Source organism: Dendropsophus ebraccatus, chromosome 3 (genome assembly GCF_027789765.1).
Source record: "Dendropsophus ebraccatus isolate aDenEbr1 chromosome 3, aDenEbr1.pat, whole genome shotgun sequence".
NCBI lineage: Eukaryota > Metazoa > Chordata > Amphibia > Anura > Hylidae > Dendropsophus > Dendropsophus ebraccatus.
This window is the reverse complement of record NC_091456.1, coordinates 200,373,048-200,397,222: the sequence shown is the minus strand read 5'-3', so window position 1 is coordinate 200,397,222 and position 24,175 is coordinate 200,373,048. Positions and strand designations below refer to the sequence as shown.

Below are 24,175 nucleotides of genomic sequence, written 5' to 3'. Positions count from 1 at the left end.
TAAGCCCTGCCCCCACTTCCTGTGCTCTCTCTCCCTCTGGACTATCTAAGCCCTGCCCCCACTTCCTGTGTTCTCTCTCCCTCTGCACTAAGCCCTGCCCCCACTTCCTGTGTTCTCTCTCCCTCTGCACTAAGCCCTGCCCCCACTTCCTGTGTTCTCTCTCCCTCTGCACTAAGCCCTGCCCCCACTTCCTGTGTTCTCTCTCCCTCTGCACTAAGCCCTGCCCCCACTTTCTGTGATCTCTCTCCCTCTGGACTATCTAAGCCCTGCCCCCACTTCCTGTGCTCTCTCTCCCTCTGGACTATCTAAGCCCTGCCCCCACTTCCTGTGTTCTCTCTCCCTCTGCACTAAGCCCTGCCCCCACTTCCTGTGTTCTCTCTCCCTCTGCACTAAGCCCTGCCCCCACTTCCTGTGTTCTCTCTCCCTCTGCACTAAGCCCTGCCCCCACTTCCTGTGCTCTCTCTCCCTCTGGACTATCGAAGCCCTGTCCCCACTTCCTGTGCTCTCTCTCCCTCTGGACTATCTAAGCCCTGCCCCCACTTCCTGTGTTCTCTCCCCCTGTGCTCTTGTGGTGTCCCACCACGGGTGTTCCTTGTATGGCACCTGTTGCAAACGCCCTTCACTCAAAAGTCCGGTGGTGATGAAGGTATTTATTGGTTTCACCACCAGATGCCAGTATTTTATATGTGAGCCTGTATATATTGCACAGCTGTAGTGAACACAGGGTTACTGTTTTTCTGTATTGTGTGATCATGTGGCCCAATGGAGATATTTCTCTCTCTTCTACCTATCCCTATGCTTCTCTCTCGGCACACTTTCTTCTCCACCATTCACAGGAACTCTTATACACCCTTTTAGGAAGTAATCACTTGGTGAGAGGAAGTGTAGCATCAGTTTGCCTCTGATCTCTGTGGTCTGATCTATGGGGAGGACACACACAGAGTAGGCATCCCTGCTGACATTAGCCAGGGCTTGGCTCCGCCAGGACCCCTGTCCGGGACACTCCAGCCAGTGTGGTCTACAGTGTTAGTGGAGTAAAGACACGTGTATGGAGCAACCAAGAGACACTCAGTTTCCCTAACCCATCTACCCAAGTCACTATGCAGTGCTAGATCTTACGTGGAGGACTAGTCGGGGATCATCCCGGCCCAGCTGTGAACCTCTCTAAACAGTGCTGGGCGGTATCTTAGCTACAGAGGAACTGACCCCGATAGAGCAAAGGTACCGTAATGAAGGTCTACGTACTCTATCTTGCAGCGCAGGTGACAGCAGACAATTTCGGACACTTAGCTACTCCCAGGTAAACAAGGCTGGGGCTTGTGTCACCCTGATAGTACAGGTACCCCGACACTGCAGGGCAGAAGGTGGTCAGCGACAGTACAAGTATCTCTCTCTCAAGTATTCTTCTTTCTAAAGTTCCGGCAGAGCACACTACTACTACAGAATAATATCTTATAAGGTTGTGAGGAATTACAATAGAAAGTTCTGTCAGGAGTCACTGAGGATGATGATATTTCCCATAATGCACCTCCCCTCCTTCCATTGTGCCCTTGTTATGACACTGACCCCTGTATGAGGAGAGGAGTCTCTTACCTTCAGGACAGAGTCCTCATCCTCCACCTTGGCCAGTGTCGCTGACTGGCTCCAGCAGTGGTGATCAGCATCAATCCTGGTTTTCCTCTCCGTGGAGAAGTAGTAGCACAGATCCCCAATCTGCTGCCACCCGGCTGGACAGAAGTGAACGGCATCCGTGATGTTTTCTGGAAGGAAAAGGAGAGTGAGAGTAACCAGGACCTCCAAGTTCTGTCTGCACGAAGGACACATGTAATGTCCACTACTGATCAGGATCCCGTGTACCACTACTGATCAGGATCTGGTGTATGACTACTGATCAGGATCCCGTGTACCACTACTAATCAGGATCTGGTGTATGACTACTGACCAGGATCTGGTGTATGACTACTGACCAGGATCTGGTGTACCACTACAGCTAACACTGACCAGGATCCAGTGTATGACTACTGATCAGGATCTGGTGTATGACTACTGACCAGGATCTGGTGTACCACTACTGACCAGGATCCCGTGTATGACTACTGACCAGGATCTGGTGTATGACTAATGACCAGGATCTGGTGTACCACTACTGACCAGGATCCCGTGTATGACTACTGATCAGGATCTGGTGTACCACTACAGCTAACCCTGACCAGGATCCTGTGTACGACTACTGACCAGGATCTGGTGTACCACCACAGCTAACCCTGACCAGGATCTGGTGTACCACCACAGCTAACCCTGACCAGGATCCAGTGTATGACTACTGATCAGGATCTGGTGTATGACTACTGATCAGGATCTGGTGTACCACTACAGCTAACACTGACCAGGATCCAGTGTATGACTACTGATCAGGATCTGGTGTATGACTACTGACCAGGATCTGGTGTATGACTACTGACCAGGATCCCGTGTATGACTACTGATCAGGATCTGGTGTACCACTACAGCTAACCCTGACCAGGATCCTGTGTACGACTACTGACCAGGATCTGGTGTACCACCACAGCTAACCCTGACCAGGATCTGGTGTACCACCACAGCTAACCCTGACCAGGATCCAGTGTATGACTACTGATCAGGATCTGGTGTATGACTACTGACCAGGATCTGGTGTACCACTACTGACCAGGATCCCGTGTATGACTACTGATCAGGATCTGGTGTACCACTACAGCTTACCCTGACCAGGATCTGGTGTACCACTACTGACCAGGATCTGGTGTACCACCACAGCTAACCCTGACCAGGATCCAGTGTATGACTACTGATCAGGATCTGGTGTACCACCACAGCTAACCCTGACCAGGATCTGGTGTACCACCACAGCTAACCCTGACCAGGATCCAGTGTATGACTACTGATCAGGATCTGGTGTATGACTACTGACCAGGATCTGGTGTACCACTACTGACCAGGATCCCGTGTATGACTACTGATCAGGATCTGGTGTACCACTACAGCTTACCCTGACCAGGATCCTGTGTACGACTACTGACCAGGATCTGGTGTACCACCACAACTAACCCTGACCAGGATCTGGTGTACCACCACAGCTAACCCTGACCAGGATCCCGTGTACCACTACTGACCAGGATCCGGTGTACCACCACAGCTAACCCTGACCAGGATCCGTTGTACAACTACAGCTAACCCTAACCAGGATCCAGTGTACCACTACAGCTAACCCTGACCAGGATCCATTGTACCACTACAGCTAACCCTGACCAGGATCCCGTGTACCACCACAGCTAACCCTGACCAGGATCCAGTGTACCACTACTGACCAGGATCCGGTGTACCACCACAGCTAACCCTGACCAGGATCCCGTGTACAACTACAGCTAAACCTGACCAGGATCCGGTGTACAACTACAGCTAACCCTGACCAGGATCCGTTGTACAACTACAGCTAACCCTGACCAGGATCCTGTGCACCACTACTGCAAACCCTGACCAGGATCTGGTGTACAACTACAGCTAACCCTGACCAGGATCCGTTGTACAACTACAGCTAACCCTGACCAGGATCTGGTGTACAACTACAGCTATCCCTGACCAGGATCCGGTGTACCACTACAGCTAACCCTGACCAGGACCTGGTGTACCACTACAGCTAACCCTGACCAGGATCCTGTGCACCACTACAGCTAACCCTGACCAGGACCTGGTGTACAACTACAGCTAACCCTGACCAGGATCCAGTGTACCACCACAGCTAACCCTGACCCGGATCCGGTGTACAACTACAGCTAACCCTGACCAGGATCCGGTGTACAACTACAGCTAACCCTGACCAGGATCCAGTGTACCACCACAGCTAACCCTGACCAGGATCTGGTGTACAACTACAGCTAACCCTGACCAGGATCCGGTGTACAACTACAGCTAACCCTGACCAGGACCTGGTGTACCACCACAGCTAACCCTGACCAGGATCTGGTGTACAACTACAGCTAACCCTGACAAGGATCTGGTGTACAACTACAGCTAACCCTGACCAGGATCTGGTGTACAACTACAGCTAACCCTGACCAGGATCTGGTGTACCACTACAGCTAACCCTGACCAGGATCTGGTGTACAACTACAGCTAACCCTGACCAGGATCTGGTGTACCACTACTGCTAACCCTGACCAGGATCTGGTGTACCACTACAGCTAACCCTGACCAGGATCCTGTGTACCACTACTGCTAACCCTGACCAGGATCCAGTGTACGACTACTGATCAGGATCCTGTGTACCACTACTGCTAACCCTGACCAGGATCCGGTGTACAACTACAGCTAACCCTGACCAGGACCTGGTGTACCACTACAGCTAACCCTGACCAGGATCCCGTGTACCACTACTGCTAACCCTGACCAGGATCCAGTGTATGACTACTGATCAGGATCCTGTGTACCACTACTGCTAACCAGTAGCGGTCTTGGGTACCAAGCATCCCAACGCAATTGCGTGGGGCGCCCGACATCCGGGGGGGCCCCGCTCTGGTGCCCAAGACCACTTCCCCACCCACTGCTGCGATCTTAACTGTAACTATGTGCGCTCGTAACAAGCGCTCATAGTTACTTGCAGCAGCAGCGGTAGCACTGACAGGGAAAGAGCCATTGGCTCCCTACCTGTCAGTCACTCTTGTGGCCGCAGGAAGTGTTTTCCCTGCGGTCACAAGAGGCCGCTCTGTGTCCCTGGTGCCGGCGCTCGAGAGGCGTCACTGGAGCGCCGGTGCCAGGTCACTTCCTGCGGCCACAAGAGTGAAGAGAAGAGGAGATACCCGTACCCAGGTGAGTATGAGTGTTTGTTTTTTTTGTGTTATATGCTAGGGGGAGGGGGAGCAAACAACGGGGTCTATATAAACAGGGGGGAGCACACAGCGGGGGTCTATACAAACGGGAGGAGCACACAGCAGGGATCTATATAAACGGGGGGAGCACACAACGGGGTCTATATAAACGGGGGGGGGGGGGAGTGCACAAGGGGGCTATATAAACGGGGGTGGGGGAGCACACAGGGGGTCTACATAAACGGGGGTAGCACACAGGGGGCTATATAAATGGGAAAGCGCACAGGGGGTCTGTATATAACTGGGGGAGCACACAGGGGGTCTATATATTATACAGGGGGAGCACACAGGGGAGCTATATATAACTGGGGCAGCACACGGGGGGCTATATAATATACAGGGGGAGCACACAAGGGAGCTATATATAACTGGGGCAGCACACGGGGGGTCTATATATTATACAGGGGGTCTATATATAACTGGGACAGCACACGGGGGGTCTATATATTATACAGGGGGTCTATATATAACTGGGACAGCACACGGGGGTCTATATACTACTGGGGTAGCATACAGGGGATCTATATATAACTGGGGCAGCACACGGGGGTCTATATATAACTAGGGCAGCACAAAAGGAGTATATTATACTGGGGGCAGCACACAGCAGTATATACTACTGGCGGCAGCGCACAAGAGGTATATACTACTGAGGGAGGCACACAGTGATCTATATTACATTGGGACTGCACAGAGGTGCCTATATACCTTACTACTATACTGGGGCACAGAAGATGCCTAATTATTAAGTGGGGGCACAGGGACATCTTAAAACTGTGGGGGCACAGAGGGGCGTAACTACTATATAGGGGCACAGAGGGGTGTAACTACTATATAGGGGCACAGAGGGGTGTAACTACTATATAGGGGTACAGAGGGGGGTAACTACTATATAGGAGCACAGGGGTGTAACTACTATATAGGGGTACAGAGGGGGGTAACTACTATATAGGGGTACAGAGGGGGGTAACTACTATATAGGAGCACAGAGGGGTGTAACTACTATATAGGGGTAAAGAGGGGCGTAACTACTATATAGGGGCACAGAGGGGTGTAACTACTGTATAGGGGCACAGAGGGGTGTAACTACTATATAGGGGTACAGAGGGGGGTAACTACTATATAGGGGCACAGGGGTGTAACTACTATATAGGGGTACAGAGGGGGGTAACTACTATATAGGGGTACAGAGGGGGGTAACTACTATATAGGGGTACAGAGGGGTGTAACTACTATATAGGGGCACAGAGGGGTGTAACTACTATATAGGGGTACAGAGGGCTGTAACTACTATATAGGGGCACAGAGGGGTGTAACTACTATATAGGGGTACAGGGGATCTAACTACTGTATGTGTTTCTCTGACAGATTCTGAAGAGAGGATTTACAGCCGGGGGAGACATCAAGGTGGCCCAAGCTGGATGGATAGGAAAAAAAAAGTCAAGGACGCTGATCAGAGAAGACGCCCCCTGTGAGTCACTGGATGTAACTGAACTCTGTTATAGGGTTGTAGTGATAGCGGTCATGGTGTGGCGGTATTATGTAATGGTATCATTGGTGATATATTTCTGTTTTGTTCAGAACAGTTTTGAGGTGATATGTAATCTCTGTATGGTGGTAGGAGGGTTATAAGAGAGTACTGGAGGGGGTGGGGAGCGCATGTCGAGGGGGGGGGGGGGGCGGATATGCCTTCGCTTGGGGCCCCAGAAATGCCAAGGCCGCTCCTGCTGCTAACCCTGACCAGGATCCTGACAGAACTCACCATCATAGTTCAAGATGTCAGAACCTGGGAAAGAGAAGATGAGGATACAGTGAAATAGATGAGGCAAAAATCCCAACACAAAACTTCACCCACTATAATATCACTATACATACACCTCCTCCTTCATACTGTCACTATACATACATACATACATACATACACCTCCACCCCTCATACTGTCACTATACATACATACATACCCCACCACGCCTCATACTGTCACTATACATACACACACCTCCACCCCTCATACTGTCCCTATACATACATACATACACCTCCACCCCTCATACTGTCACTATACATACATACATACACCTCCACCCCTCATACTGTCACTATACATACACACACCTCCACCCCTCATACTGTCCCTATACATACATACATACACCTCCACCCCTCATACTGTCACTATACATACATACATACACCTCCACCCCTCATACTGTCACTATACATACATACACACACCTCCACCCCTCATACTGTCCCTATACATACATACATACACCTCCTCCTTCATACTGTCACTATACATACATACATACATACATACACCTCCTCCTTCATACTGTCACTGTACATACATACATACCCCACCACGCCTCATACTGTCACTATACATACATACATACACCTCCTCCTTCATACTGTCACTATACATACATACATAAATACACCTCCACCCCTCATACTGTCACTATACATACATACATACCCCACCACGCCTCATACTGTCACTATACATACATACACACACCTCCTCCTTCATACTGTCACTATACATACATACATACCCCACCACGCCTCATACTGTCACTATACATACATACACACACCTCCACCCCTCATACTGTCCCTATACATACATACATACACCTCCACCCCTCATACTGTCACTATACATACATACATACCCCACCACGCCTCATACTGTCACTATACATACATACATACACCTCCTCCTTCATACTGTCACTATACATACATACATACACCTCCACCCCTCATACTGTCACTATACATACATACATACCCCACCACGCCTCATACTGTCACTATACATACATACACACACCTCCACCCCTCATACTGTCCCTATACATACATACAAACACCTCCACCCCTCATACTGTCCCTATACATACATACATACACCTCCACCCCTCATACTGTCACTATACATACATACACACACCTCCACCTCTCATACTGTCCCTATATATACATACATACATACACCTCCACCCTTCATACTGTCACTATACATACATACACACACCTCCACCCCTCATACTGTCCCTATATATACATACATACATACACCTCCACCCCTCATACTGTTACTATACATACATACATACCCCACCACGCCTCATACTGTCACTACACATACATACATACCCCACAACGCCTCATACTGTCACTATACATACATACACACACCTCCACCCCTCATACTGTCCCTATACATACATACATACCCCTCCACCTCTCATACTGTCCATATACATACATACATACACCTCCACCCCTCATACTGTCCCTATACATACATACACCTCCTCCTTCATACTGTCACTATACATACATACATACCCCACCACGCCTCATACTGTCACTATACATACACACACCTCCACCTCTCATACTGTCACTATACATGCATACATACACCTCCACCCCTCATACTGTCACTATACAAACATACATACCCCACCACGCCTCATACTGTCACTATACATACATACACACACCTCCACCTCTCATACAGTCACTATACATACATACATACATACACCTTATCCTTCATACTGTCCCTATACATACATACATACACCTCCACCCCTCATACTGTCCCTATACATACATACCCCACCACGCCTCATACTGTCACTATACATACATACATACCCCACCACGCCTCATACTGTCACTATACATACATACACACATCTCCACCTCTCATACTGTCACTATACATACACCCTACTCCTTCATACTGTCCCTATACATACATACACCTCATCCTTCATACTGTCCCTATACATACAGTACATACATTACCACCCCTCATACATTCACTATACATACACCTCCACCCCTCATACTGTCACTATACATACACCTCCACCCCTCATACTGTCTTTATACATACATACATACATACACCTCCACCCCTCATACTGTCCCTATACATACATACACACACCTCCACCTCTCATACGGTCACTATACATACACCCTCCTGCTTCATACTGTCCCTATACATACATACATACACCTCATCCTTCATACTGTCCCTATACTACATACATACATACATACATACACCTCCACCCCTCATACTGTCCCTTTACATACATACCCCACCACGCCTCATACTGTCACTATACATACATACACACACCTCCACCTCTCATACTGTCACTATACATACACCCTCCTCCTTTATACTGTCCCTATACATACATACATACACATCATCCTTCATACTGTCCCTATACATACATACACTACCACCCCTTATACATTTACTATACATACACCTCCACCCCTCATACTGTCACTATACATACACCTCCACCCCTCATGCTGTCCCTATACATACATACATACAACTTCACCCCTCATACTGTCACTATACATACATACACCTCCACCCCTCATACTGTCACTATAGATACACCTCCACCCCTCATACTGTCACTGGACATACATACATACACCTCCACCCCTCATACTGTCCCTATACATACATACATACATACAACTTCACCCCTCATACTGTCACTATACATACATACACCTCCACCCCTCATACTGTCACTATAGATACACCTCCACCCCTCATACTGTCACTATACATACATACACCTCCACCCCTCATACTGTCACTATACATACACCTCCACCCCTCATACTGTCACTATATATACATCCATACATACACCTCCACCTCTCATACTGTCACTATACATACATACATACATACACCTTTACCCCTCATACTGTCCCTATACATACATACATACATACACACATACATACACCTCCACCCCTCATACTGCCCCTTTACATACATACCCCACCATGCCTCATACTGTCACTATACATACACACACCTCCACCTCTCATACTGTCACTATACATACACCCTCCTCCTTCATACTGTCCCTATACATACATACATACACCTCATCCTTCATACTGTCCCTATACATACATACACTACCACCCCTTATACATTTACTATACATACACCTCCACCCCTCATACTGTCACTATACATACACCTCCACCCCTCATGCTGTCCCTATACATACATACATACACCTCCACCCCTCATACTGTCACTATACATACATACACCTCCACCCCTCATACTGTCACTATACATACACCTCCACCCCTCATACTGTCACTGGACATACATACATACACCTCCACCCCTCATACTGTCACTATACATACATACATACACCTCCACCTCTCATACTGTCACTATACATACATACATACATACATACACCTCCACCTCTCATACTGTCACTATACATACATACATACATACACCTTCACCCCTCATACTGTCACTATACATACGTATACCTCCACCTCTCATACGGTCACTATACATACATACATACATACACCTTCACCCCTCATACTGTCACTATACATACATACATACATACATACACCTCTCATACTGTCACTATACATACACCCTCCTCCTTCATACTGTCCCTATACATACATACATACACCTCATCCTTCATACTGTCCCTATACATACATACACTACCACCCCTTATACATTTACTATACATACACCTCCACCCCTCATACTGTCACTATACATACACCTCCACCCCTCATGCTGTCCCTATACATACATACATACACCTCCACCCCTCATACTGTCACTATACATACATACACCTCCACCCATCATACTGTCACTATACATACACCTCCACCCCTCATACTGTCACTATACATACATACACCTCCACCCCTCATAATGTCACTATACATACATACATATACCTCCACCTCTCATACAGTCACTATACATACATACATACACCTCCACCCCTCATAATGTCACTATACATACATACATACACCTTCACCCCTCATACTGTCCCTATACATACATACATATACCTCCACCTCTCATGCGGTCACTATACATACATACACCTCCACCCCTCATAATGTCACTATACATACATACATACACCTTCACCCCTCATACTGTCCCTATACATACATACATATACCTCCACCTCTCATGCGGTCACTATACATACATACACCTCCACCCCTCATACTGTCACTGGACATACATATACTACCAACCCTCATACTGTCACTATACATACACCTCCACCCCTCACACTGTCACTATACATACATACACCTCCACCCCTCATACTGTCACTATACATACATACCCCACCATGCCTCATACTGTCACTATACATACATACATACACCTCCACCCCTCATACTGTCACTATACATACACCTCCACCCCTTCTACTTTCACTATACATACACCTCCACCCATCATACTGTCACTATACATACACCTCCACCCATCATACTGTCACTATACATACACCTCCACCCCTCATACTTTCACTATACATACACCTCCACCCCTCATACTGTCACTATACATACACCTCCACCCCTCATACTTTCACTATACATACACCTCCACCCATCATACTGTCACTATACATACACCTCCACCCCTCATACTGTCACTATACATACACCTCCACCCCTCATACTGTCACTATACATACACCTCCACCCCTCATACTGTCACTATACATACATACATACCCCACCACGCCTCATACTGTCATTATACATACATACATACCCCACCACCCCTCATACTGTCACTATACATACATACACCTCCACCCCTCATACATTCACTATACATACATACATACACCTCCACCCCTCATATTGTCACTATACATACATACATACCCCACCACGCCTCATACTGTCACTATACATATATACACCTTCACCCCTCATACTGTCACTATACATACATACATACACCTTCACCCCTCATAGATTCACTATACATACATACATACATCTCCACCCCTCATACTGTCACTATACATACACCTCCACCCCTCATACTTTCACTATACATACACCTCCACCCCTCATACTGTCGCTATACATACACCTCCACCCATCATACTGTCACTATACATACACCTCCACCCCTCATACTGTCACTATACATACATACACCTCCATCCCTCATAATATCACTATACATACATACATATACCTCCACCTCTCATACAGTCACTATACATACATACATACACCTCCACCCCTCATAATGTCACTATACATACATACATACATACACCTCCACCCCTCATACTGTCCCTATACATACATACATATACCTCCACCTCTCATGCGGTCACTATATATACATACACCTCCACCCCTCATACTGTCACTATACATACACCTCCACCCCTCATACTGTCACTATACATACATACACCTCCACCCATCATACTGTCACTGGACATACATATACTACCAACCCTCATACTATCACTATACATACACCTCCACCCCTCACACTGTCACTATACATACATACACCTCCACCCCTCATACTGTCACTATACATACATACATACCCCACCATGCCTCATACTGTCACTATACATACATACATACACCTCCACCCCTCATACTGTCACTATACATACACCTCCACCCCTTCTACTTTCACTATACATACACCTCCACCCCTCATACTGTCACTATACATACATACATACACCTTCACCCCTCATAGATTCACTATACATACATACATACATCTCCACCCCTCATACTGTCACTATACATACATACATACACCTCCACCCCTCATATTGTCACTATACATACATACATACCCCACCACGCCTCATACTGTCACTATACATATATACACCTTCACCCCTCATACTGTCCCTATACATACCCCACCACCCCTAATACTGTCACTATACATACATACATACACCTCCACTCCTCATACATTCACTATACATACATACATACACCTCCACCCCTCATACTGTCACTATACATACATACATACACCTTTACCCCTCATAGATTCACTATACATACATACATACATCTCCACCCCTCATACTGTCACTATACATACATCTCCACCCCTCATACTTTCACTATACATACACCTCCACCCCTCATACTGTCGCTATACATACACCTCCACCCATCATACTTTCACTATACATACACCTCTACCCCTCATACTGTCACTATACATACATACACCTCCACCCCTCATAATGTCACTATACATACATACATATACCTCCACCTCTCATACAGTCACTATACATACATACATACACCTTCACCCCTCATAATGTCACTATACATACATACATACACCTTCACCCCTCATACTTTCCCTATACATACATACATATACCTCCACCTCTCATGCGGTCACTATATATACATACACCTCCACCCCTCACACTGTCACTATACATACACCTCCACCCCTCATACTGTCACTGGACATACATATACTACCAACCCTCATACTGTCACTATACATACACCTCCACCCCTCACACTGTCACTATACATACATACACCTCCACCCCTCATACTGTCACTATACATACATACATACCCCACCATGCCTCATACTGTCACTATACATACATACATACACCTCCACCCCTCATACTGTCACTATACATACACCTCCACCCCTTCTACTTTCACTATACATACACCTCCACCCCTCATACTGTCACTATACATACATACACCTTCACCCCTCATAGATTCACTATACATACATACATACATCTCCACCCCTCATACTGTCACTATACATACACCTCCACCCCTCATACTGTCACTATACATACATCTCCACCCCTCATACTGTCACTATACATACACCTCCACCCCTCATACTGTCACTATACATACACCTCCACCCCTCATACTGTCACTATACATACATACACCTCCACCCATCATACTGTCACTGGACATACATATACTACCAACCCTCATACTGTCACTATACATACACCTCCACCCCTCACACTGTCACTATACATACATACACCTCCACCCCTCATACTGTCACTATACATACACCTCCACCCCTCATACTGTCACTATACATACACCTCCACCCCTCATACTGTCACTATACATACACCTCATCCCTCATACTCACAGGCCTGGCCGGTCAGGCATTTCCCGGCCTCATTCAGTCTCTGTTCCAGGGCACTCAGCTTCTTCCTCTGTTGCTCTGATTCCTTCCCTTTTTCCGCCAGGTTATACTGAGTCTCCCGAAGGGACTTTCTTTCTTGGTAAAGGTCTCTGTTAATGTGTGTTATAGTGTTCTCTTTTTGTTGAAGTCTCGTCTGTGAAGTTTGGAGATCCCGTCTTGTCTGAGCCAGTTGGGAATCCGATGTTGACTTCTCAGAATGGAGCGATCTGAGGTTACCTTCACAACTACAGTAGAAAGAGGGATTGAGTGTTAGATGAAGGGTGGTAGATGTGTCTTCACCAGCTATAGGTGTACAATGGTATAGGGGTCTCCACCATCTATAGATGAAGTATGGCAGAAATGTCTCCACCAGCTATAGATGAAGTATGGCAAAAATGTCTCCACCATCTATAGATGAAGTATGGCAAAAATGTCTCCACCAGCTATAGATGAAGTATGGCAAAAATGTCTCCGCCAGCTATACATGAAGCATGGCAGAAATGTCTCCACCAGCTATAGATGAAGTATGGCAGAAATGTCTCCACCATCTATAGATGAAGTATGGCAAAAATGTCTCCACCATCTATAGATGAAGTATGGTAGAAACTCCTCCACCAGCTATAGTTGTATAATGGTGTAGGTGTCTCCACCATCTATAGATGAAGTATGGCAGAAATGTCTCCACCATCTATAGATGAAGTATGGTAGAAACTCCTCCACCAGCTATAGTTGTACCGTGGTACAGATGTCTTCACCAGCTATAGGTGTACAATGGTATAGGTGTCTCCACCATCTATAGATGAAGCATGGCAGAGATGTCTCCCCCACTTATAGATGAAGGGTGAAAAAGATGTCTCCACCATGAAAACTGTGGTGTCATAGATCATGTGATCATCCTAGTAGATATCTGTGTGGCCGCATTTCTCATATACAGATATTAGTCACATCGACATTGATAATGACCTCAGGACATTGTTACCAGTGGCGGTCTTTGGCACCAAGCACCCCAAGCGATCGCTTGGGGCCCCCAACATCCAGGGGCGCCCCCACGCCCTGCTCTTGTGCTCAAGACCGCTGGACAGGGCCGCTGCCCCACTCGCTGCTGCCATCTGAACTATAACTATGAGCACTCGTAATGAGCGCTCATAGTTACATGCAGCAGCACTGACAGGGCGGAAGACATTGGCTCCCTTCTTGTCAGTCACTCTTGTGGCCGCAGGAAGGGTTTTCCCTGCGGTCACAAGTGGCAGCTTTGTCCATGTGGTACCGGCGCTCCAGTGACATCACTGGAGCATCGGTGCCAGGACAAGGGGAGTGCGCCTCTTGTGATTGCAGGGAAAACCCTTCCTGCGGCCACAAGAGTGAAGAGAAGAGGAGACGCCCGGACCCAGGTGAGTATAAGTGTTTGTTTTATTGTGTTATATACTATATGGGAGGGGGAGCACACAGGGGTCTGTGTAACTGGGGGAGCGCACATCAGGGGTCTATATAAATGGGGGGAGCACACAGGGGGGCTATAGACTACTGGGGCTTCACAGAGGGGTCTATAGTCTACTGGGGGCAGCACACGGGGGGTCTATATACTACTGGGGCAGCAGAATGGGGTCTATAAACAACTTGGAGAGCACACAGGAGGTCTATATCCAAGTGGGGGAGCACACAGGGGGGGCTATATACTACTGGGGGAACACACAGGGGTCTATATACCACTGGTGGGGCACACAGGGGGTCTATATTCTACTGGGGGAACATACAGGGGGTCTATATACTACTTGTGAGGCACACAGGTGGTCTATATATAACTGGGGGAGCACACAGGGGTCTGTATACTACTGGTTCAGCACACAAGGGGTCTATATAATACTGGTGGGGCACACAGGGGGTCTAAATACTACTGGGGGAACCACACAGGGGGTTTATATACTACTGGAGGAGCACACAGGGGTCTATATCCAAGTGGGGGAGCACACAGGAGGTCTATATCCAAGTGGGGGAGCACACAGGGGGCTAAATACCCCTGAGGGAGCACACAGGGGGCCTATATACTAGTGGGGGAGCACACAGTGGGTATATACAACTGGGGGCAGCACACAGGGGGTCTATATACAACTGGGGCAGCACACAGGAGGTCTATATACTTCTGGGGGAGCACATGGGAGGCTATATGTAACTGGGGGAACACACAGGGGTCTATATACTACTGGGGGAAGCAAACAAGGGGTATATACTACTGGGGGCAGGACACAAACACAAGGGGTATATACTATTGGGGGCAGCACACAAGTAGTATATATATTACTGGCGGTCGTGCACAAGGGGTATATACTACTGGGGGCAACACACAGCGGTCTATTGTTTTGGAACACGTGTCTAGGGGGGGGGGGGCAGACATAACTTCGCTTGGGGCCCCAGAAATGCCAAGACCGCCCCTGATTGTTACTATGAGATCCTAAACTCGCACCATTCAGTTACCTGGAGAGTTCCTCCTGCTTTCTTCTGAGTGAGTTCTCACTGCTCAGGAGATCGTCTTGAAGTCTTTGTAGGGTGGATACTGTGTCCTTCTTCTCCTTTACGGCTCTCTGTAGATCCTGGGTGGTGGCCGTCCACTTCTCCTGCTCTCCTCGGAGTGTGGCCTGGATCTTCTCCAGTTCCTGCTTAGTCTGTCTCTGGTTTTCTGTAAGGGTCTGAATCATGGAATCTTTTCTCAGGTTGTTCTGGGTGAATCGGGAGCCCAGGTCTTGGTGTTCTCCCCGCAGTTGTTGTAATTTGGCAGCGGTGTTGAGCTGGAGTTCAGACACCTGAGATACTGACACATTTTACAGTATAATGACTGGGTGTATGTGTCCCACTACTGATCCAGATATACTTTATGTATTATGCATCACTGCTAGAGATCTCCGAATGTTACCAATCAAGATTGGCACCATAGACAAGAGTGACAGCCCACTCCGCCGATCACTGACTAAGTGGGCTGTCACTCCTGATGCGAGATTGATATCCCGATCAGCCAATCACAGTTTGCAGCACTGTCCCGACTCAGTCAGTGATTGGCTAAACAGGCTGAAGGCGGCTGCAGGGATACCGAAGACTGGAGAAGAAGGCCCCCGGGGTAACGTGGACAGGTAAGTATGAAGAGCAAACTTGCTGAACTTCACCAGAACAGCTAAATGCCTGCAATTGTTTAGCTGTTTTAGATCGGTTCCTTTAAGGTTCGGGTTGGACGAACCTAAACTTTGTCTCAAAATTCAGCGAACCTGCCAAACTTTTGAAAAATGTGTTCATCTCTAAGCACTGCTCATTTATACTTTCTGTTGGGTATTACAACCTCTGGTGGACAACTTTAGTCCTTCAACTTGCTAGATTCCTCTAGGCCCGTCTAGTAAAGGGGGAATAGCCCTCTGAACTAGTCATTTACACTCTCGAGGGCTGAAGCCAGTTACTGCAAGATTCTCGTGTTCTCTTGGTCTCAAATGATTTGTTAGTTTGCAGTCTTAAAGGTTACTCAGAGTATCTGCAGTTTGTCTGACTAGAGTTAAGTTGACCAGGATGGTGTATACCACTACAGGCTACAATATGGAGGACCTCTTCATCCTGTGTCCAGTCTTTACCCTGACCTAAAGAATCTTCTTGGAAAGGTTCAAGCCAAGAAAAGAGAAGTTTGTTCCTCTTCAGAGCCTCTGAACCCAACCTAAAGCCAGGCATCAGAACTTCAGGGAATTACAATCTCAGGATGACTCAAATGACTTCAACTCCACTATCTGGCAAATCCACATCATCTGCCACTGACCACCTGCCATGATCTGCCACTGACCACCTGCCATGATCTGCCACTGACCACCTGCCATGATCTGCCACTGACCACCTGCCATGATCTGCCACTGACCACCTGCCATGATCTGCCACTGGCAACCTGCCATCATCTGCCACTGACCACCTGCCATCATCTGCCACTGGCAACCTGCCATCCTCTGCCACTGGCAACCTGCCATCATCTGGGGTCTCTACACACCACCAGCCAGGACACCATTGCAGGGAAGAGTCCTGAGGTCAAAGATTTCCCCTTTTGGTCGTCCACCTGACATGCTGTATGGGGTGATGCTATCAGTCTGGGATATTCTGTTTCTGGTTTGGGGGTCTTGGGTTGTGTTCATGCCAGTAAATTCTGCTGATACTCACATCGTACAGAAAGACCAATGACGACCATCATGAGCGTGCAGGAGAGGATGATGAGAGTGGTAGTGACATAAGGAGGAAGAGCCGGGAACCCTGGTCACAAAGCACAGAACAAGATTTATACCAAGTATATAACATGTAAGGAGACCACAGCATGGTGTACAGGTGTGTGTGGGGGCTATATACTATGTTATATACTGTTAGGCCGGATTCACACTACCTGAAACACCAGCTGTCTGTAACTCCCGAATACCCTGAAACAGCCGTCTGTGGATAGAAGCCTGCCTTGGCAAGCCCTTGTCATGATCGCAATACTCGCACCTTGAGTTAGACTTTGACAAAAGGGGCCACCCTGGTGTTTCCGTATTTATGTTCCAATACTCGCAACCGAGTGGGACTTAAGGGGTTATTTATCAGGGTGGTGTGGTGCTCTCCCCATCATGGAGGCACCCGGTGGCAACAGGCTAGAGATATCTGGCTATCCCGTGTTTTGAGACTCGTAACCGAGGCTCCACGGACTCCTTTTTTGCATATTCAAATTTTTGGGGACATCAGTGGAGACTCTTGATTGAGGACTTCAATGGAATTTTTTTTCAGTGGTGCATTGGGATGCGGGTACACACGAATGCGCCCACATCCCAATTCAGCACAAATGGAGATCATCTGGCCGTTCCTGCAGTACACAGGTCACAGAACGGACGGTGTTTCACGTAGTGTTAACCCGGCCTGACTATGTATCTTACATACAGGTGGTCTCTTACCTCTCAGACACTCTCTCGGTGACTGGGTTTTATCCTCTCTCTGTTTCGGGGGGGTCAGGTTCTCATAGGTGATGTCCCAGTCCTCCGCCGGCTGCTCTGGGGGGTCCCCTGTGAATGTGAGACCCAGAGTGACACCACGAACCAGAAGACAAGTGACTGGGGGGGGGGTGAAGGCACCGTGAGGGCTGACTGTGGGGGTCTGCAGTGAGGGATGACCTGCCCCTACCAACCCCAGGACCCCCACTGACCTGTGCCCTGCCCCTTCCAACCCCAGGACCCCCACTGACCTGTGCCTGCCCCTACCGACTCCAGGACCCCCACTGACCTGTGCCCTGCCCCTACCAACCCCAGGACCCCCACTGACCTGTGACCTGCCCCTACGACTCCAGGACCCCCACTGACCTGTGCCTGCCCCTACCAACCCCAGGACGCCAACTGACCTGTGCCTGCCCCTACCAACCCCAGGACCCCCACTGACCTGTGACCTGCCCCTACGACTCCAGGACCCCCACTGACCTGTGACCTGCCCCTACGACTCCAGGACCCCCACTGACCTGTGACCTGCTCCTATCAAACCCCAGGACCCCCACTGACCTGTGACCTGCTCCTATTAAACCCCAGGACCCCCACTGACCTGTGACCTGCCCCTACAACTCCAGGACCCCCACTGACCTGTGCCTGCCCCTACCAACCCCAGGACGCCAACTGACCTGCGCCTGCCCCTACCGACTCCAGGACCCCCACTGACCTGTGCCTGCCCCTACCAACCCCAGGACCCCCACTGACCTGTGCCCTGCCCCTACCAACCCCAGGACCCCCACTAACCTGTGACCTGTCCCTACGACTCCAGGACCCCCACTGACCTGTGCCTGCCCCTATGACTCCAGGGCCCCCACTGACCTGTGACCTGCTCCTATCAAACCCCAGGACCCCCACTGACCTGTGACCTGTCCGGAGGTTCTCGTAAATCTCAGGTCGGCATAGACAACGGCCATGGACGTTCACTCGTCTTCACCAGCTAACAAAAGGAAATAAACGCTGAAGAGAAGAGGAAGCCAGAGACTGCACCCATGAGCAGCCAAGGATGAAAAACTATGAGGGCCGTCACCGGTATCGAGTGTGTGGGTGACGGGTACAGGAACGTCTAATCACTGCAACCTAGTAAAAAACAGCAGTAGAACGGCACTGTGCAGACTTTCAGTCAAAAAAACGGCTTCAAGCCAATGGGTGCACGTCACTCAAGCAGTCGACCCCCGACTCCACTTCATAAGTAACAAACGATGGGAAGACGGCACTCCAATAGTGAATAAATGTGAAATAGTTTATTCACCCATACACGTAATGCGACGTTTCGACTCAAGCATGAGTCTTTCTCAAGCAAGTACATAATGTGATACATGTGGTATTTATACAGAAGGAGACGCCCCCAAAGGGTATGTGTCTCAATAAGTGACATCATAGGTAAACAGTGTAAATACTGTGTAATAACATTTCATCAATATGGTGGTGTGCACAAATTCATACATATCTATATGCAAACTTAGATATTGAATGCAGTGTGACTCCAATGTGTGTGTAAAAGTCTCTTCAAAGTCCATATAATCATGAAATAAAACAAATATCCATCCTGGTAAGGGTTAATTTGGAGGTTGGACTACACTCACCGTCCGTGTTCCACCAATCCCACGACATTGTAGCCATGCTGCTTTCGGCTTGTAAACAGAAGAAGTACGCAACTCCGGATGTTAAGGAACCACCTGACCAAGTACGGATCACATGATCGCATAAGCGCATAGCGCGCACGCGCACTCACATTCCGATCATGCGGGCGCCATCTTGGAGTAGGGAAAGAGACTCTAGGTGCCCAGATTACAAGTCTGTGAGTAACAAGATTGCATAAGCGCATAACGCGCATGCGCACTCACATTCCGATCATACGGGCGCCATCTTGGAGTAGGGAAAAAGACTCTAGGTGCCCAGATTACAAGTCTGTGAGTAACAAGATTGCATAAGCGCATAACGCGCATGCGCACTCACATTCCGATCATACGGGCGCCATCTTGGAGTAGGGAAAAAGACTCTAGGTGCCCAGATTACAAGTCTGTGAGTGACGGGACCAACGACTAGTAGGGAAATAAAGCATGTAATCACCCCAAATCCTTTGAGATCGTCATACACAGGTAAACCCGGCCAAATTGACAGAGTCAAACCCATCCATGGTGAATCTTCACTCTTATGGGCATTCAGACTCTATATCATATTTATTAGTAGCCGGACGCCAAATATGACCTTTCTCTAGGGTACACGCAGCTTCAGATCTCTACAAAATATTGTCATTGGAACACGAAGTCAGGGGTAAATACCGGTGAAAAGAAACAAAAGGAGAAGCCGTAGGATTGTGAAGAGTTCAACGGATCCGGTGAGTATAGGTCTCATCTCCATCTACATAAAGGAAAAAAGAAGAGATCAATATTCTGTGATACAGTTGTGATAAAATAAAATTTACATAAATCCATAAATTAATAAATTAATAAATTGGTACTACTTCTTTCAGCAATGACAGGTAAGTCGGTTTCATGGTTTCGCTCACAAATTATAAAAATGCTTTTAATGAAAAATCTATATTGAGCCCATGAGGCTGTAAAGCATTAAGGCGTGAAATCCATTGTGCTTCCCTATGTTTTAACATCCTCTGCCTATTACCACCTCTACGGGGAACCGGAATGTGGTCTATGACCATAAACTTCAATTGTTGGACAGTATGTCCAGCCTCAACAAAGTGTCTGGAGACAGGAAGATCCAGTCTCCCGGTACGAATGGATGACTTATGGTTATTCAATCGTATGCGACATTCATTAGTGGTTTCGCCCACATAAATATATGGACAGGGACACTGTAGGACATAAATGGCAAAATCAGTCTTGCAAGTAGCATAAAAACGCAGTTTGTGACTACGGTTGGTATTAGGGTGGCAAAAAGTATCACCCTTAATCATTAAACTACAACTGTCGCACCCTAGACAGGGATAACTGCCTGGTCTGAGTGAGGAGGACAAATCAAGCTTCCTTTTTGCACAATCTGCACGGACTAGCTTATCCCTAATACTGGTTGATCTCCTATAGGATAGCAGAGGAGGTGCACTGAGTATGGGAATGTTGTTATGGAAATTAGCCACAATATTCCAATGTCTACGTATTATCTGACCTATCTGTTGGCTTTGTTCATTAAATGTGGTGATGAATGGAACTCTGTCAGTAGTTTTACTCTTGTCTGGAACGTCTTGTAGTGTGCTTACGTCAGCTATACTTCTTTGAATTAACTTCCTCGGGTATCCCCGTTGTGCAAAGCGATTGCCCATTTCCTGGAGTCTAAGATCAACCCTAGTTGCGTCATCTACAATCCTACGTACCCTCAACAGCTGACTGCGGGGGAGAGACTCAACCATCTTCCTAGGGTGCATGCTATTAAATTTCAACAAATTATTCCTGTCGGTTGGCTTTAAAAAAATATCAGTCCAAAGAGTACCCTCCTCACCATAGACCCAAGTGTCCAAAAATTGGACCCCAACCGTTGAACTACTCATAGTGAATTTAATGTCCGGATCAATGGTATTCATAAAGTCAAAAAACTCCCCAAGTTCAGCCTGGGTACCCGTCCAAATCAGAAAAATGTCGTCTATGTATCTCCACCACCCGAGCAATTTACTCTGGTGGTGGGATACATAGACATGTGACTCTTCCAGTTCAGCCATCACGATATTGGCATAAGTAGGGGCCATGTTAGAGCCCATGGCCGTTCCTTTCACTTGGACGTAAAATTTATCCTGAAAGGAAAAGTAATTACATGTCAACAGAATCTCCAGTAAATCGAGAACAAATTCTCTACCCTCACTGGAGTATTCGGACTTCTCCAACACCTTCCTCACACAGTGTAAACCTCTCTCATGGTCAATGCAGGTATAAAGACTTGTAACGTCAAAGGAAGCAAGAATGTAGTGTGATGGTAGAGTGACATTCTTAATCTTCTGTAAAAAATCTGTTGTGTCGCGGATATACGATTTTGTATTGATTGCATACTGTCTCAGAATTTTGTCAACAAATATGGCCGCCGGGCTGAATATAGAGTCACAACCCGACACTATAGGCCTGCCCGGGGGATCCACCAAGGATTTGTGGATCTTGGGTAAGCAATACAGTGTCGGGGTCACGGGGTGGCTAGGAAGAAGAAAATCATGTAGATGTTCATCAATCACATTTAAAGCATAGGCATCATCCACCAATAGTCTCAGTCGACGAAAAAATACAGTCTTCGGGTCACTAGGTGTTTCCCTATACACACTACAATCCCCCAATTGTCTCATGATTTCTCCCACATATTTATCTTTATCCATAATGACGACAGCACCCCCTTTATCAGCGGGTTTCACCACGATGTCGTCATTATGGGAAAGATTATTCAATGCTTCCATTTGCTTTCTAGAAAAGTTGGGTCTAAATCTTTCATCAGCCACAAGTTTATCCTTCAATCTCTCAATGTCATTTTTCACCAATGTTTCAAACATATTAACAGCATCGGATGCAGGAGGCCAAAAATCACTTTTATTGGATAAACCATAATCCTTCAAACATAACTCAGATTTTTTTGGTTTTCCTAATGCCGAAAAATCGTTTTTACTGGAAAACCAAACTTTAAGATTAATGTTTCTCAAAAACCTCTGTAAATCCACATCTAGCTGTAACCAATCAATTTTAGTTGTTGGACAAAAGGATAAACCATGGATACTGATGAAATTATTAAATACAAAGAGAAAGTTCAGATGAATTTGGAGAAATATAAGAAAGAACAGGAAGAGCTGAAAAGACAAAAGTGGCATCGGGACTGCGAGGATTATAAAACCGGTTTTGTGTACGAATGGCAAAAAGAAGGGAAGCGAGAGGAGAAAAAACGCAACAAAGACACGACTAAAAAATCCATGTCCAAAAAGGAGAAATCTGCTTTTTTAGAACAGGACGGAATGGAAGCAGCAGGAGGCGGAGGAGCATCAGGAGGGGCCGTGGAAGAAAGCAACAGTGGCGGCGTCTTGACCAGGAAAGGAAAGATCACGAAGAAAACATGATAGACTCAGACCAACCCCCCACATTAGTGGTAAATATCTCTTCCCACAATTTATCTGCTATTGAGTTGGATGTACTTAACCATGGTTTATCCTTTTGTCCAACAACTAAAATTGATT

At 47.3% G+C, this 24,175-nt stretch overlaps 1 protein-coding gene across 2 annotated transcripts in view; it reads right to left on the bottom strand.

The window, feature by feature from the left end:
• The window catches only part of LOC138786374 (C-type lectin domain family 4 member F-like), a 43,675-nt gene that overhangs the window by 4,646 nt on the left and 14,854 nt on the right, over window positions 1-24,175 (bottom strand). The window contains exons 1-8 of one of the 2 annotated variants that reach the window (XM_069963361.1): window positions 20,607-20,636; window positions 19,883-19,960; window positions 18,943-19,050; window positions 18,185-18,274; window positions 16,481-16,814; window positions 13,973-14,253; window positions 6,667-6,690; window positions 1,594-1,760 (exon numbers count right to left, since the gene is read on the bottom strand). In XM_069963361.1, coding sequence (XP_069819462.1) covers window positions 1,594-1,760; window positions 6,667-6,690; window positions 13,973-14,253; window positions 16,481-16,814; window positions 18,185-18,274; window positions 18,943-19,050; window positions 19,883-19,937 — 1,059 coding nt within the window. In that variant the 5' untranslated portion in view covers window positions 19,938-19,960; window positions 20,607-20,636. Of the gene's footprint in view, window positions 1-1,593; window positions 1,761-6,666; window positions 6,691-13,972; window positions 14,254-16,480; window positions 16,815-18,184; window positions 18,275-18,942; window positions 19,051-19,882; window positions 19,961-20,606; window positions 20,637-24,175 lie in introns of those variants that run through there. The other variant, XM_069963362.1, reaches the window with a different exon arrangement.